General features: G+C 41.3%; 1 protein-coding gene across 1 annotated transcript in view; it reads left to right on the top strand.

The window, feature by feature from the left end:
• The window catches only part of DNAH11 (dynein axonemal heavy chain 11), a 312,578-nt gene that overhangs the window by 208,690 nt on the left and 87,701 nt on the right, over positions 1–16,187 (top strand). The window contains 5 exon segments of the mRNA XM_067042643.1: positions 4,327–4,440; positions 6,735–6,878; positions 7,782–7,964; positions 10,090–10,191; positions 15,653–15,791. Coding sequence (XP_066898744.1) covers positions 4,327–4,440; positions 6,735–6,878; positions 7,782–7,964; positions 10,090–10,191; positions 15,653–15,791 — 682 coding nt within the window.

The raw sequence follows: 16,187 nt of genomic DNA on the forward strand, positions 1-16,187 counted from the left end.
TTATCTTATTTTAGACAAAAGATTATAATCAGGGCTTAGTTAATTAAAAAATGTAAATCATGACCCACATAGCCTGTGAATCAGTAGCCATTATGCTATTATTCTGCCTTAACGATACGAGAAAATATTTGTGTTTTTCAGTGATGTTGCCCTTCATTAATAGGCAGTTGAGTTGTTTTCCTTTTGTTGTAATGTGTATTGAGCATGTTTGCCTTTAAGCTTGCACAACTAGACTTGAAAAGTATATTGAGGGCTTACCTGGTGGCGCAGTGGTTGAGAGTCTGCCTGCCGATGCAGGGGACACAGGTTCGTGCCCCGGTCCGGGAAGATCCCACATGCCGCGGAGCGGCTGGGCCCGTGAGCCATGGCCGCTGAGCCTGCCCGTCCGGAGCCTGTTCTCTGCAACGGGAGAGGCCACAACAGTAAGAGGCCAACATACCACAAAAAAAAAAAAAAAAAAAAAGCATATTGAAAGTCAAAATGCTAAATAAATGATTTTTTTTAAATTTATTTTTGAAGTTAAAGATAAGGCATGTTTGGCATGGCCAAGAGGCATATAATTCCTCGTTCTGGTAATAAATATTTCCATTGAGTTTCAGATAAGTGGAAGATATCCTTAAAAGTATATTTTTATATTAAGTAATTAGGTCTCACACATGGTGTGATTATCATAAGCTAATTCCACCCAGGGGAATGTTTTTCAGGCATTACACAAATTTGTGATACTCCAATAATTACTATACCATAACCCATCTCTACAGATCTTAAAATATGACAAGTATTCTGGAGGACTTTTCACATTTTTGCATGTGAATTTCTAAGGCAAAATTATCCTCACCAAGGGGGAAAAGTGTTTTAGCAAATTAGAACTCATCTGACAGGTTGTTTCATGAAGTTCTCCAAACCTGGAAAGGACACATAGTATTTTGTATATCTAATCCATACCAAGAAATAAAAATAATACTTAAAATTGTTTTCATTTTATCTATGAGGCTTAATTTAGTTATAAATAACAAATATTGTCTGAGCACCTATTTTTTGCCTGGCACTTTTCTAGGTTGAGGATATATGTATATGATATGCAAGGTGCCTGCACGTAGCTTACATTGTAATGGGAAAGACAGGAGACAAGTGACATGTTGATAGACAAGGTATTTGGGGTTAGCTATAGGGCTATGATGAAAGTCAAATGATGTTATGGTGGAAAGAACTCTTTTAAGTTGATGGTCATGGAAGGAGAATCTCTTTGTAATTAAAGTATGTAGAGTCAAGGAATTAATCAAGACCAAGTATGTGCTATGGGCTCACATTGGTCATATGTTCATCAGTGTGCTAGACTCTGTGTGGTTATTAAAAAAGGGTGTATATGGTCTCTGTGATTCTATGAAATTGGGGTTTCAAGATTTAATACATAAGAAGTAATTAAAAGGTAACAAAAGTACGTTGCCACATTTAATATGGCTAAACAAATATTGGGGTTTAGAGGCTGCCTTGCTGTGCATCTTGACAATCCATGTAGAGAAGCTGGTTGAAATTGTTGCTTCAAGTTTATAAAATCATCGAGGGCTATTCAAATCATGGGCATTGCCAGCAGTGACTTCAAGTAACAGAAGTACCATTAAGCTTGTGAAAATTAGATCTTCCATCTTTGTTTCACTTATCAGCTCCCAATTCTAAGGATCCTCTGATCCCTTTCAAACTGCTTTCTTTGTTGAATAGTAATCCTCATGAGTGAAAGTGCCTTCCAAATTGGAGAGCTCATATAATCTCTTCAAAAGGTGGACATCCACCCTGATTTTGAATGATATTCAGTTTTTTAATGTTTCTTTTCTAAAGATGGGTGGGGCTGAATTTTGGAGGACCATCAGGAATTTCTTAAAGACAGGTGAGAGCCATGTACTTGTTAGCTAAGGCTGCCATAACAAAATATCAGTGACTGGGAGGGTTAAACAACAGAAATTTATTTTCTCAGTGTTCTGGAGTCTGGAAGTCCAAGGTCAGGGTGTTGGCAGATTTGGTTTCTCCAGAGGCCTCTCTCCGCTGGGCTTGCAGACAGCCATCTTCTCTCTGTGTCCTCATATGCCCTTCCCTCTGTGCAAACACCCCTGCCAAGTCTTGTGTGTAACCAGATTTCCTCCTCTTATAAGGACATTAGTCAGATTAGATTAAGCCCCACCCTAACAGGCTTGTTTTAATTTAATCATCTCTTTAAAGGCCCTCTCTGTAAATCCGATCACATTCAGAGGTCCTGTGGTTAAGGCTTCAACCTGAGAATTTTGAATGGACACAGTTCAGCCCATAAGAAGCAGTTATAGTGACTTTATCCTCTTGTGACTGCCACTAAATTTCATGAACCATCTGCAAGGAGCTTTTGACTAGTAGAGGGCAGAAAAATTCCAGTGTACCCAAGAATGGGACTGTCTCCAAATCTTCTTTAACGGACGATGGTAGAGGGAAAGCACATACTCTAAGCCATCTGTGTAGCTCTTCCACCTTCTCCAGGTTGGGCCTCATTAACCAGTCCCCAGGAACCTTGTTTGGAGTGGGGGAGGGCAGAGGAAATTGCCCATTGAGGCTTCCCAAGTCCCCGAGATACAATGCATTTTCACAACTCCAGTGTAGTTGCACTTAGGGTGAGAGAGGCTGTGGGGATAAGAAATAAGTTGACCGACCTAGAGTATTATTTTCATTTGCGTTTGTGGGGTTTTAGTTCTTAAGTGTTCTAGATTGCTCTGCTGGTCAAAATTACCCAAAGGAATACTACTCCATTAACAGTAAAGGAGTTAGAGGGAGAAGACTCTATGACCCCCAGTCTCATAGAAATAGCAGAAATACTCTCTAAGGTTTCTTCTAAGTATTAAAAAACTATGATCCTGAGTCCAGTTTAAAATGATGTTATTACAAATGGTCAAAAACAGCATGTGTAGATTTAGTATATCCTTAAGGAAAATAAATAAGCCTGAGGTAATAACTCACTCAAATACAGTCTTCTGTTTCATCCGTAGCAGTATTCTCCAGCACGTTGAAAATGTATAATAGTATCCTTAGAGTTTTCATGGTCCGTTCCTGGCAGTTTTGAGGATTGTGGTTTTAGAGCAGTTCTCCATAAGCATGCAGAGTTTCCTTACAGATGTTAACCGTAGCCCATAAGTATTGGCCAGAGGTCACATATCTACCATGGGCCAATTATGTTCATAAACGGTGCAGTACATAGCAAAATAACAGTTAATCAGGAGAATGGTAATTACTGCTAAGAAAGCTGTGGTAGACAACAAAATTTGTTGTGAGCAGTGTTTACGTTTATGGGTACAATTTTAAACCTGTTCAATCCAAACACATCTGAACAAATGCACTTTTGTTCACACTTGATCATTCACAACCCCCATCACATCAGCAACCATCCCATATGCTGACTGGATCCTAGTGGCCAGCACCACAGCTTTGAAAGTCACATTTCTGCTGACGACAAAGATTTTATTCTTCCTGGGCATTCGAGTTCTATCAGTGTTCTAAAGGGAGGAGGATAGAAACCCCAAAGGTTCTCATTTTGGCTTGGTTCGAGTTTACCATCATGGCTTCCCTATATCCATATTATATGTGTTCGTGCCAGGGGGCTAATGCAAGACCCTCTTTGGCATGTGAATAGTGTCCCTGGACCCTCAACAGTAGAGTGGACAGCAAACATCACGGTGCCATTGCCAAAGACAGACCTGGTTTGTTGCAGCTGTAGTTTCTTACCAGGTCCTTAGAGAAACCAAGAATTAGTCTTCATAAAATTTTTTTCTGTGATTAAGCATGCATGGGATAGAACAATATCTTCTAGACAGTTGAACAAAAAAGCTTCACATTTATTCTTAAAAATTAGTTAACATGGCCTTTAGGTAATGTAAATGTAAGTAATCAGGTAATGTAGGCAAGCTAAATGTAAGGAAAAATTAGAGAATTTTAGGAAAAATATTTTGTGGTCTAGGTTACTGAGCCAGCTTGGATTTTCACTTGTTCAGGACTCACTGAAAAAGAAAACTGAAGAACGGAGGAATTGCTTAATCTTGCATTTTTTATTAATGGCACCTTGTAATTAAGATAGAGCCTGTCTTGGAGCATTTTGATATTTGATTCCATTTGTGTTGTGTGTTTTGTGTGTGTGCAAAGCTTTGTGTATACACTGTGCCTGAAGGGAAGTTAGTCTCTACAACAAATTCCTCCCCTGTTCAAATACAGACGAATTATTGAACAGTGCCTCTGAGGCAGCCTACATTTTTCAATAGAGATATCTGAGATGATAATTTGTGTATGTGGGTTTCTGTGTTTTTCCTCTTTGATTAGGTGACAGCTATTCAGACTGAAGTGTCCCAGAAACAGAAGGAGTGTGAGGCCGAATTACTGAAGGCTGAGCCCGCGCTGGTGGCCGCGACAGCTGCTCTCCATACACTCAACAGGGTAAGGATGATTCCTTGGCTCAGGGTTTCCTCAAAATAATATTTGGAGGTTATTAGAGTTTAAATAATTGAACTAGGGGGGAAATTCATACAACCAAAGAGGTTTTGAAAAAGGAAAGAAAGTCCCATTAAATGTTACAGTTGAAACAAATATTTCAGGTCATCATTCTAGTTGACCTTCCTTTCCCATCCAGGAGTTTGTCCTTCTTCACTCCAACAAGCGGTCTCCTTTTGAATACTTCCAATGCCATGCAGTTTATACTCTTGTGAAAGGCAGTTCTATTGTTAGCAATTGGATTCGGCCCAAATGCAGTGATTCATATTATGTGTTGCTTTAAGAACCAAGTGAGGGATTCTCTATTTCCTCTGGGTATAAAAAAATAGTATTAATGAGAGACCCTCAGGAAAAGAACAACAGGCTGGAATCAAAGACACCTAGGTTTGACCTACACCGTTTTTCCTGGCTTCACGTAATTAGCAAAACCTCACTGAGCATTTGAATTCCCATAAGAGAAAATAATCTGTGGTGGTCCCAGGAGAGATGGAATTATGGGCAATGTCATTCTAAGAGCCTACGGCTGGTCTTGCCCCTGGGTTCTGCTAGGCCTCTGGGGTGAATTCTAGGGCATTACTAGGCCTGAGGAGCTTAACTTCAGCTTCAAAGAGGAAATGATCCAGACTTTCGCTGCTCTTCACAGAAATATTCAATTCGTTTCTCTAAGTGTTCTTTTTTTTTGCGGTACGCGGGCCTCTCACTGCTGTGGCCTCTCCCTTTGCGGAGCACAGGCTCCGGACGCGCAGGCTCAGCGGCCATGGCTCACGGGCCCAGCCGCTCCGCAGCATGTGGGATCTTCCCGGACCAGGGCACGAACCTGTGTCCCCTGCATCGGCAGGCGGATTCTCAACCACTGCGCCACCGGGGAAGCCCTCTAAGTATTCTTTTGAAGGAAGTAATTTTGACTGTGAATAGAGAATGATTATCTTCATGGATGTTTCTTATAGTATTACCATAAAGCTGAACAATTTAAAAGAACATAAATATACCATGATGGAAGATTGATTATTCTGCATTCAAATATCCTGCTGCCATTAAAATTATATTGTTGAATCTTAGCTAGCAACAAAATGTTCATGATGTATTAAGTGAATAAAGCAGATTATAAAATAGGATTTAGTGTAACTTTTTTTTTTATAAGAGTATGTTTGTGCATAGGAAAAAAATTGGGAAAAAAGAATAATAGTAACTGATTATCTCGGAGTAATGGAATTTTGTGTTTTCCTCTTTCTGAGCGCTAGAATGTTTATTTTCTTCTTTGTGCTTTGCACTGGTAACTTTTCCTCTGAAGATATTATTATTTACTCAGTCAAAATAAATTAATATCACTTGAAGGTAAAGCTCAGTATATTTATAAACAATGAAAGAATCTTGGTTACCCAGCTCTCAATTAGCATTAGCATATTTTAAGGTTTTGCTTTTGCTCTTATTTTCACACCGTTTCTCTTCTTTGCAGTCTTTCCCAAATAAATAGCCAGTTTATGGTAATGGAGGAGAATCAGGTTCAACATTTGATGAGGTTTTATAAACAAGAGTGTATAATATAGCTCAGGAAATTTCACAGGAAATCCTTTTTAAAAAAACATGTATCATGAACCTACATATACTTCTTACCGATATTAATTCTTGCTCCAAAGTGTTTGTCCTGATACTGGTGATTTATCCCATTAATACCATCTATTGAGTAAATCAAGATTCTGACCTGCGGAGGTTAAGGAGGAACGCAGAAAGGAGGTTCAGCCTATGCGGGCATCTTCCCAGTTGATAGTCATTATAGTGTAATAGAAGATGTTTTTTGTGCATGTAAAGCAGAAAAACAAAACTAGGAGACTCTGAACTAAGGGACTCTGTTTCTGGGAGGGCCTGGTTAAAAGGCAAATATATTTCATAGGTGGGATAGACCCATAAATACCTTAAAACCTATATGTTTATGAAATTCCCTGGACTCAGTGTGCAGGGCTCTGCAGGACTGGTAGATCAGGCAGATAAATTTACTTGGAAGCCAGAAAGGGCAGTGATGTTTCTGAAGTACCAGAAAAGAGCCCAGCAAGAACTGAACCTCCTGGAGTTCCACGGTGGTGGGACCCCCAGGTGGGCGGCACAAACTGCCCAGCCAAGACTGGTATGAAAAGGAGAGGGTGGAAAAGACCACCCCCCTGAAGACCAGCTTGATGACCTAACAGCTGGTCTTGAGAAACCAGACCTCTCCTGGTCTTGAGAGTGTGTGTGCTTTTCTTCAGGTCAATCTCACTGAGCTGAAAGCCTTTCCCAACCCTCCAAATGCAGTTACCAACGTTACTGCAGCCGTGATGGTCCTTCTGGCTCCCCGGGGCAGAGTGCCAAAAGACCGGAGTTGGAAAGCAGCTAAAGTCTTCATGGGAAAGGTATCAGGCAGCCCGGCAACATGAAAATCCTGACAATTTCTCTGTTCAGTTCTGTGGTTACACTTGACAGCAGAGGTGGGGGAAGGATGGACTGGGAGTTTGGGATTAGCAGATAAGAACTATTATATATAGAGAATGGATAAACCACAAAGTCCTACTGTATAGCACAGGAAACTATATTCCATGTCATGTGATAAAGCAAAATGGAAAATAATATGAAAAGAATGTATATATATCTATAACTGAGTCACGTTGCTGTTCAGGAGAAATTAACACAACATTGTAAATCAACTATACTTCAAAAAAATAAATCTTTTAAAAAAACATGCAATTTGAGGAGAAAGAGGAAAGCTGTAAAATTCCCAACTGTTAAAAAAAAATCATCTTCATATTAGCTAAGTGTGACCTGCTGTATGTTCTCTCGACTTAGAATTTTTGTTTGCCAAGTTGGAGATAAGCATAGGGTTGTAGCACACCTAAGTCAACACCAGCAGCCGTTGGAAGGTTGCTAATTAGTTTCAAAATTATGAAAGCAATTAAGTGTAGGAGGGAGAAAAGTACATGGATTTCTTATGCTGGAAAAATGTTATTAATGTACAAGAAGGTGAAGCAAAGGGATTTGGGGGTATGTGTTTTTCGTCTCTGCCTTTCTTTTCTTCAAAATGTGAATGCCTCCTGTGCAGGGACTGAATATTTTACCCTGGGATAGAAGGGATTTTAAAAGTGTCCATTGCTAATTCTAACTTTATACTCTAAAGGCTGAAAAAGTCAAACAGTGGGATAAATGGAGCTTGCCAATTTTGCCTTTGTAGTGTGAGTCCTAAAGGCTGATTTTAACTTTTGATCTTGGAATTTTCTCTGCAGCCCAGATGGCTCATTGCAATAAGTCTTTTTGCCTTACAGGTGGATGATTTTTTGCAGGCGTTAATTAACTATGACAAAGAGCACATTCCAGAGAACTGTCTAAAAGTGGTGAATGAACAGTATTTGAAAGACCCAGAGTTCAACCCAAACCTGATTCGGACCAAATCTTTTGCAGCAGCTGGTCTCTGTGCCTGGGTCATCAACATCATTAAGTTCTATGAGGTATATCAGTTGTGATCAGATGGTTTACGGGTGTTATTCAGGATGGGCCATACATATATTAATTTCTAGGCCAGCAAAAAATGTAAAATAATTTAATATTATCTGAATAAGATAAAGTTCTGAGAATGAGACATGAAAGTGTCAGATTAAACAGAATTCTCCTCAGGAGGATATTTGAAATGTTGGAAACCATCTTTTTTTAGGGTAGAGTGAGTAGCTTTTTTAAAAAAATTAATTAATTGATTGATTTTATTTTTGGCTGGGTTGGGTCTTTGTTGCTGCATGCAGCTTTCTTTAGTTGCAGTTAGAGGGGCTACTCTTCATTGCGGTTCATGGGCTTCTCATTGCGGTGGCTTCTCTTGCTGCAGAGCACAGGCGCTAGGCCTGCGGACTTCAGTAGTTGTGGCACGTGGGCTCAGTAGCTGTGGCTCATGGGCTCTAGAGCTCAGGCTCAGTAGTTGCAGCCCACAGGCTTAGTTGCTCCGTGGCATTTGGGATCTTCCCGGACCAGGGTTCGACCCCATGTCCCCTGCCTTGGCAGGCATGTTCTTAACCATTGCACCACCAGGGAAGCCCGAGTGAGTAGCTTCTTTAGATCAAATAGCAGTAATTAATTTGATTTGATTAGATAAAAGCGTGTTGAGTAGATTAATTATATTTAGTTAAAATATTTCAGTTGTTGACTTGAAACAACTGCAAGTCTAAATTCATGTTTAATTAAAGTTCATCCCTGCTCTCAAAGCAAAAATTTACACCAGCTACAGTAATCTTAATGAGATGAGGAAATAACTTTTTGGAGGCTTTAGTGTTTTAATGCCAAATGCATTTTTGATGGTATACGGTCTAATCTAAGGTTTGTACTTTTGGTCAGTATAGAGATAGGTGATCATTTTAGTTAGTCATTTATTTATCAAATACTTGTCCGTCAGTTAAGTCCCAAGAACTTTGCAAAGGACAAGATGTAAAAAGGGAACAGTACATGGCCCTCCACTGGGAGGAACTGTCTCATTTTTGTCTTGGAAGGTTGTGTGTTATACTCAAAGATGGAATTGCTGAGGAAATGCCAGTGTCACTCCCATAATGATTTTCAGAAAATCGGATTATGTCCTTTACACAAGAGACCCACAGGAATAGTACCCTGTCAGTCTCTCCCTCTCTTTAGTGGAAGCCTGTATCAGTCAAGAGTGCAGAGAGATCACAGCTGATGGGCAGCCTCTCCCCATAATGACACACCTGACGGCTGTGCTGGCCTCACACCCTAGGTGAAAAGATGAGCCCAGAGCTAGACCGTGGCTGTGTTCTTGCCATTTTGCTATAAAATAGGAAATAAAATTTAATTTCCTTTCTCTCTCCCCAACAGGAGAATAATTGATCCACTCAAATGCTCAAACCCTCATTCAAATAACATTTAAGGTGTCCAGGAACTTAGAAAAGAAAGTGTGGTTAATACTGGGTGAGGACATCTCCCACATTCCTTTCTGGGTTCAGAGAATTTCTCTACACAGCTTTTCTACCTTAAAGGCTAGACCTGATCCCACCTTCAGCTGTAGTTCCTATACACTACAATTTCTGATGATATGAGGATTATCTCCAAATTTTATTAAAAACCAATTTTAGTATCTTAATGGTATTTGACATGTATAGCATTTTATGTAAGTGCTCGTAACTCTAATGTCCAGAATAAATGAATAAACAATAGAAAGCTTAGAGGACTTGGAAGGCTATGTGGATTTTTTTTTTTTTTTTTTTTTTTTTTTTTTGTGGTACGCGGGCCTCTCACTGCTGTGGCCTCTCCCGTTGCAGAGCGCAGGCTCCGGACGCGCAGGCTCAGCGGCCATGGCCCACGGGCCCAGCCGCTCCGCGGCATGTGGGATCTTCCCGGACCGGGGCACGAACCCGCGTCCCCTGCATCAGCAGGCGGACTCTCAACCACTGCGCCACCAGGGAAGCCCCTATGTGGATTTTTGTTCTGCCATTATGTAGTACCATGGCTAAGAATAAACACCAAATTTCTAGGGCACATAGAGATTTTAATTGTAAAGCTTCCAGCAAATGTAAGACTGAATGGTTACTTGTCTTTGCCCTCTTTATTACCTCGTGAAATAACCCCCACATGGCTTTTCAGGTCTACTGTGATGTGGAGCCCAAACGGCAAGCATTAGCCCAAGCAAACTTAGAACTGGCTGCAGCTACGGAAAAACTAGAGGCTATCAGGAAAAAGCTGGCGGTAAGTGCAGACTCTTAACACTGAAGAAGTTCCCAAGACATGGAACCCCTCCCTGCCTTAGGATCCCACTTTCAGAGAGGGCTACCTCTGAGACCTACCAAACAGGAAGGAATTTGACCTTTCATGGACGTATTCATTTATATTCTCCTTCAGTACATAATCCTTATGTGCTGTATGCTGGACACAGAGCTGGAAAAGTGGGAACTTTGATGGTTTCTGCACTTAAGAAACGTTCGTGGTCTGGTAGTAGAAAGAGTGTAGCCCACAGTGATTAAAAAGCAAGGATTCTGGAACCAAAGTGCCTGGGTTTATATCCAGGCTCCAGTATTTGCTGTTTTGCCCTGCACAAGTTAGTTAACCTCTCTGAGCGTCTTTTTTCTCAACTGTGAAGGAGGTATTATAATAGCATCCACTTCTTAGGATCATGAGGATAAAATGACAGTAGTTCATATTGAGAATTTAGTAATCAGTATGAATTCATATTGAGAATTTCGCATGGTACCTGGCGTATAGTAAGGGCTTAGAAAACACTAACTACAAATATTATCACCATGACTATTTTTACAAATATATAATCAGTCATTGTAGTCCAGTGTTACAAGTACATATGTGACTATATCTAGAATGCAGTAGGAGTGCCAAAAAGAGCCCAGAGAAATCAGAGAAAGTTTTATAACGAAGATGTACTTGACATGAGCTGTGAAAATTACTTGCAAGTCACCAGGATAACTAGGTCAGGAAAGGTATTCCTGGTAAAGAATGAGAACAAGAGGGAAGGAGCAGTTGGTAGACTTGAAGAGTCCTAGTAGGCCAGATCCCGAAGATGGGTGTTTGGGGGAAGGTTAGGAATAGCAGGAAGTAATGGTGAGCAAAAAGCCTTCTCTGCCTTTCGTGCTGCAGAATTTAAATTTTATCTGACCTGTAGTTTTGGGCATTGGAAAGATTTTAGTACGTTAATGACTCACTTTTCATCGACTGAATGGAAGCTGGAAGGAGGGGGGGGTCCAGCTGCAGAAAGACAAGTTAGAAGCACTGCAGTGGGTCCTGTTAGGGCCTCAGCTAAGGCAGGAGCAGCCACAGTGCAGACGGCGAGATAGATTCAAGGCTGCTGACAGGATAGAGAGAGGGAGGGGGAGGCGTACAGAATAGAGATGATGAGTTGGAGGTGCCTGACAAGGTAGCATGCAGTAATGCAGTCAGAGTGATAAGGTTGTGTAACCCTGGCAACTTAGGGAAATCCTCAGAGCTTCAGTTTCTTAACTGTAACATAGTGATAATAACAGCTAACTCTCAAGGTGGGCATTTGTGATTTTTGGCTTCCCAGAATCCAGTCTACCTACTTGGGGTGATAACAGCCTGGTTTATCTCTGGGGAATTATCTTTCTTCATTGGATACACTCAGGTAGGACTTCGACCAAGGGTGCCTTTTCCTGTCATGGCTGATGACTAGATATGTGGTCCAAGTTTTGCCGATTTGATTCCCCACCCCCCAACCCCGGCTCTAGAATTTGAACCATCAGCCAAAGAATAAAACTGAAAACAGAGTTCATGCATTGTAGAGACAGTGTCCAGTTGAAACTTTCCAATAGTTGCTATTCCCAAGTCTCTCTGGAGCTCTGGGAGCCTATGGGTAGTTCTCTGCCTTTCCCTTCTGTGGAAGAGCTCCCCCATTTTGAGGAAATTCCCTTCAGCCTGAATTAGCTGGAGATGGTTTCTGTTGCTTCCCACCTATAAATTCTGGTGTATCGAGATGCTATTCAGTGTGCTGTATGCAGTCGATGCTTCATAAATGTTCGTTCCCACTCTCTTTGTGTAGAAAACCTAAGTGAAGATGTTCGGGGTCAGAACTAGAGTTTGAAAGAGAAGCCTGGCTCAGCAACACAGATTTGGGAGTCATTGGTGTGAAGATCACGTGTGTAGAGAGGTTGTCCAATAGGAGTGCGAAGAATAAGGAGCAGTGGGAGCTGAGGGCAGACCTGAAGGAGGGTGCTCCCATCGTGGAGGAAATCCTGCCATGGGTCTCTGAGCAGGTGAAATCCGCCATCACTGCACCTGGACTCTGGTGCTCATAGTGGCCAGGCAGCCAAGCCCAGCTTCTTATAGAACAGGACTTGAACTTGGCCTGATTATGTCTGGGGCCGCTCTTGTCAACAACGATGACAGCTGATTTAGAGAAATTTAGGAAAAACATGTTAATTGTATTAAATTTAGCTTCATTCATTGGTCAAGGCTCTCACTGTTAACTTGACTAAGACCTTTAGAAAAATGTTGTCGTCTGTTCTTAATGGCTTTATGTAAATATTAGAAGCAAGTTAATGTTCATGGAAAAGTGATGAGAATGCTCATGTGTGATTCTAAAGTTAAGACTTTCTGTGGTTGTGGAAACTAGTCATCTTTTGGACACAGCCTGCAACGAGCTGAAAAGAACTGCTCACGTCCGTTGATTTCAAAGACCAACAGTAGAAGCAGAGGTTCTTATATCAGTAAGCTGCAAAACTAAGTGTGCAGACACAGAGAAAAGAAGACAAAGTAACAATAGCAATGTCTTTATGTAGATTGGTCCCTTCCATCCCCCTTCCAAGAAAGGATTTCCAGAGCGTAGTTATTAATGCAACAGAATCTCTGGCTGCATTTCCCTCCAACGTTCAATTAGATGGTAGTAATGTGTCAGTGTTTATGTCCTCGTTTTGATGGTTATATTGTGGTTGTATAGGAGAATGCCCTGTGTAGGAAATACACTACACCCTGAAGTAAAAAAAAAAAAAAAAAAAAAAAAAAAAAAAATCTCTATGAAGACTGGTCATGCCAAAGTCAACAACAAACTCTGCATAGATTCTCTCTGTTGGTACACAGTCAAATCAAGGTTTGAGCCCAAGTGAAATGATGTTTTTTGCTGGCTTTTCTTTCATCTCCTTCAGCCTCTCTTTTCTCCTCCCTCATGCGCTTTCCCTCCTTCTCGTCTTATGCCTCCTGTTGCCGTCTCACCTAGAAAAGCAGGGCTGTGTCTCTCAGCATTTATGCTGTGATGGAAATTCATTCGTTAACCAGTGTTAGTCTCTGTTTTTGTTCTTTCAAGTCTTTATCTCTAGGTTCAGACTAAAAGATGGCCTCATATTGAAGGTTGAGTAGAAAAAAACAAACTGCTGAGCTGGAGGGAAAGAAAGATCTTCTTGTCTTTCAAACATACAGGGCCTAAGAATGGCCATGAAAAAGTCCAAATTGGGTCTCTTTAGGGTAGCGCTTCTCAAAGTGTGTTCTCTCCACCAGTAGCAGCATCAGTGTTGCCTGGGAACTTGTTAGAAATACAGACTCTCGGACACACTGAATGAGGAGCTCCGGCAGGGAGACCGGGAATCTGGGTTTGATCAAACCCTCCAGGTGGTTCTGGTGCACACTTACGTTGAACACTGGTTCTTAGGGTGTCTGGTGGGCTGAGGTGTTCGGGCTAAGCCCCTCCTTCCTCACTCCATTTACTTCTAGAACCTGAAACGCCAGGGCCTGTCAGGAACTGTGAAGGGACCAAGATTTTACCCTACTCACAGGCTGCCAGGTTACCTGCCACAGTTTCATAGATGCTGGCAGAAGACGTGAGACACCGGCCGCCTGGGTCAGAGAGCAGAGCAACATTTAGCAACATTTTTCTAAAGGTCTTTGTTACCCACAGCACAGGCGAGCAGCGGGAGCCTTGTGCGTGCCTCAGCTCCCTTGTCTGCCGTTTCCCGTGGGAGTGAAACACAGTGGACCAGCTGAGGCTGTTCACAGTGGGTTTGTGTCACAGCTGAGAAATCCCAAGCTTAGAAAACGCCCCATATAAGGAAGGCAGCGAGTAAAGCTGCCCAACCTTTGCCCCACAGGGAAACATCTCTTTAGTATTCTGGTCAGGAAGCAAATCTGTCCCCTGCCCTGAAAGAAACACTGTCTATCTCCTAAGGCTGTTTGCTGTGCAAACATCTTGCAGAAGATAGTCCAGAACAAGAGCTGTCAACGCCTCTTCACAAGAGGCAGAGAAACAAGTGCAAGAGCCTGTGGTCTTCCAAGACCCAGCTCCCCTTCACAACTTTACAAAAGGAACCAGTATAACAGTTTATACCTTAGCTCTATGTATATTTAGGTCAACCCTATGAATTGGGTAACATTATTTCCATATTTTAGCTGATGAAAGTGAGGCATAGAGAGCTTAAGTAGACAGCCCACCTTGAGGCTGCTTAGCTGATAGCAGAGTCCAAATATGAACTTGGGTGTCTGATACCAGAGTTTACATGAGCTTCTCTGTTTTATAAAACCACAAGTACTTTCAATAACCTAAAATATACCTCCAGGGATTATTAATTTTTATCTGACTTCTAACCATTGATGTGTAATATCTCCTCCATTTCTCATAAATTTGACCTGTTTCGGCAGATTTAAACCTTAAATATGACGTATACTTTTTTCTTTTTTTAATTAATGATATAAATTAAATAATAATGTAATAATTGGGTCATTGACAAATAGCGGCAGTCTCTAAATTTTAAATATGGTACGTGCTACAAGTTTACTTATTAAAGTCTCTTGGCATTTTGCATGTATTTATAAAAACAATGTTATAAATCTTACTTAGGGTTGTTAGAACTTGCAGGTAGCAAGATGATATAGTAAGGAGTCTCCTAAGTACTTGATATCTTAGTCAAGGCTTTTTTGGCTGTACATAATAGATACCCACATAGCAAACCTTAAGTCAAAAAGGAGACCAGGATGACTCATGGAACTTTGAGGTAAAAAAGTGTATGACTAGGTCTCAGGAGGCATGAGATCCAGGAAATGGGAAGCTGCCGTGAACATGTTTAGGGCTGTGTGACTTCTCACTGTGCTATCTTTTCATTCTTTCTTGTTTTCTGGAATGGTTTCCCCTGCTTTCCCATGCCCCTGGTGGACGATGGTCCCTCTCTAAATGAAGCCCTCCCAAATGTACACATCTTCCTGGGTCTTACGATGCTAAAGACAGTGACATACCTCTGAGTTTCAGTCCCAAGTTTCTAGAAGAGAAAATCTGGTTGGCCAAGCCACGTCAGATTGCTGAGGTCTAAAGGGGCTCTTTTTGCCTGAGTTATAGACCACTGAGAAGTGGAAAGAGAGTCAGTAGGTGGAGAACCAGAAGATGCTCTTCATCCCTAATAAAGATGGAGGGTGAGGTGTAGGCACAAGAGAGGGGACAGGGCATGCAGGATGTGCTTGAGGCAGCAGGGCACATCCACTCACCCTGGTCGCTGTCTACACTCTGCCCAGTGCGGGAGGAAGGTGAGAAAACTGCCTGGTAGCTCTGTTACATTTCTTCCCTAACGTGTGTGCACTTGGGGGCAAAGGTCAAAGGAGGAAAAGAGGCTCGTTTCATTTACCTTCAGGTAGTAGGTGTTTCAAGACATTCTAATGTTTGTACTTTATCTACGAATGGCTCACGAGTTAATTTTGACTCTTGTTTTAGGATTTGGATCGAAACCTGAGCAGACTCACAGCTTCACTTGCAAAAGCAATAGCCGAGAAAGTCCGGTGTCAAGAAGAGGTGAACCAAACCAACAAAACTATCGAACTGGCTAATAGACTTGTCAAGGAACTTGAGGCAAGTTATCCTTTTCTTCCAAAATTCTAACTGAAATATTGAGAATCAGCTTTGGGGGATTTTATCTTTATTTGTGGTCAGTAAGGACTAACTAAACATGGAATCACCAACAAAGAGGAATAATCATCGTTCACACTGTAGTTCTAACTTACCGAAAGGAATAAGTGATGGATTCTGTGTGTTTTTCAGTGTATAGCCATGGACTCAGTGGTTTTCCTAAGATCTGTTATAAACTCAGGGCAGCTGTTAGGTAACAGACGTCTGAATATTTTAGTATACATTTGCAGCTGAGTTCTACCAATAAAACATTACCTCAAGCTAAGCCTGCTTCTTTTATTGGTTTTCTTTGACATCTTTTTATGGGTGACTGATATGCTAATGTTAATAGTTATTCCATTAA

This window comes from Kogia breviceps, chromosome 9 (genome assembly GCF_026419965.1).
Source record: "Kogia breviceps isolate mKogBre1 chromosome 9, mKogBre1 haplotype 1, whole genome shotgun sequence".
In the NCBI taxonomy this organism is placed as follows: domain Eukaryota; kingdom Metazoa; phylum Chordata; class Mammalia; order Artiodactyla; family Physeteridae; genus Kogia; species Kogia breviceps.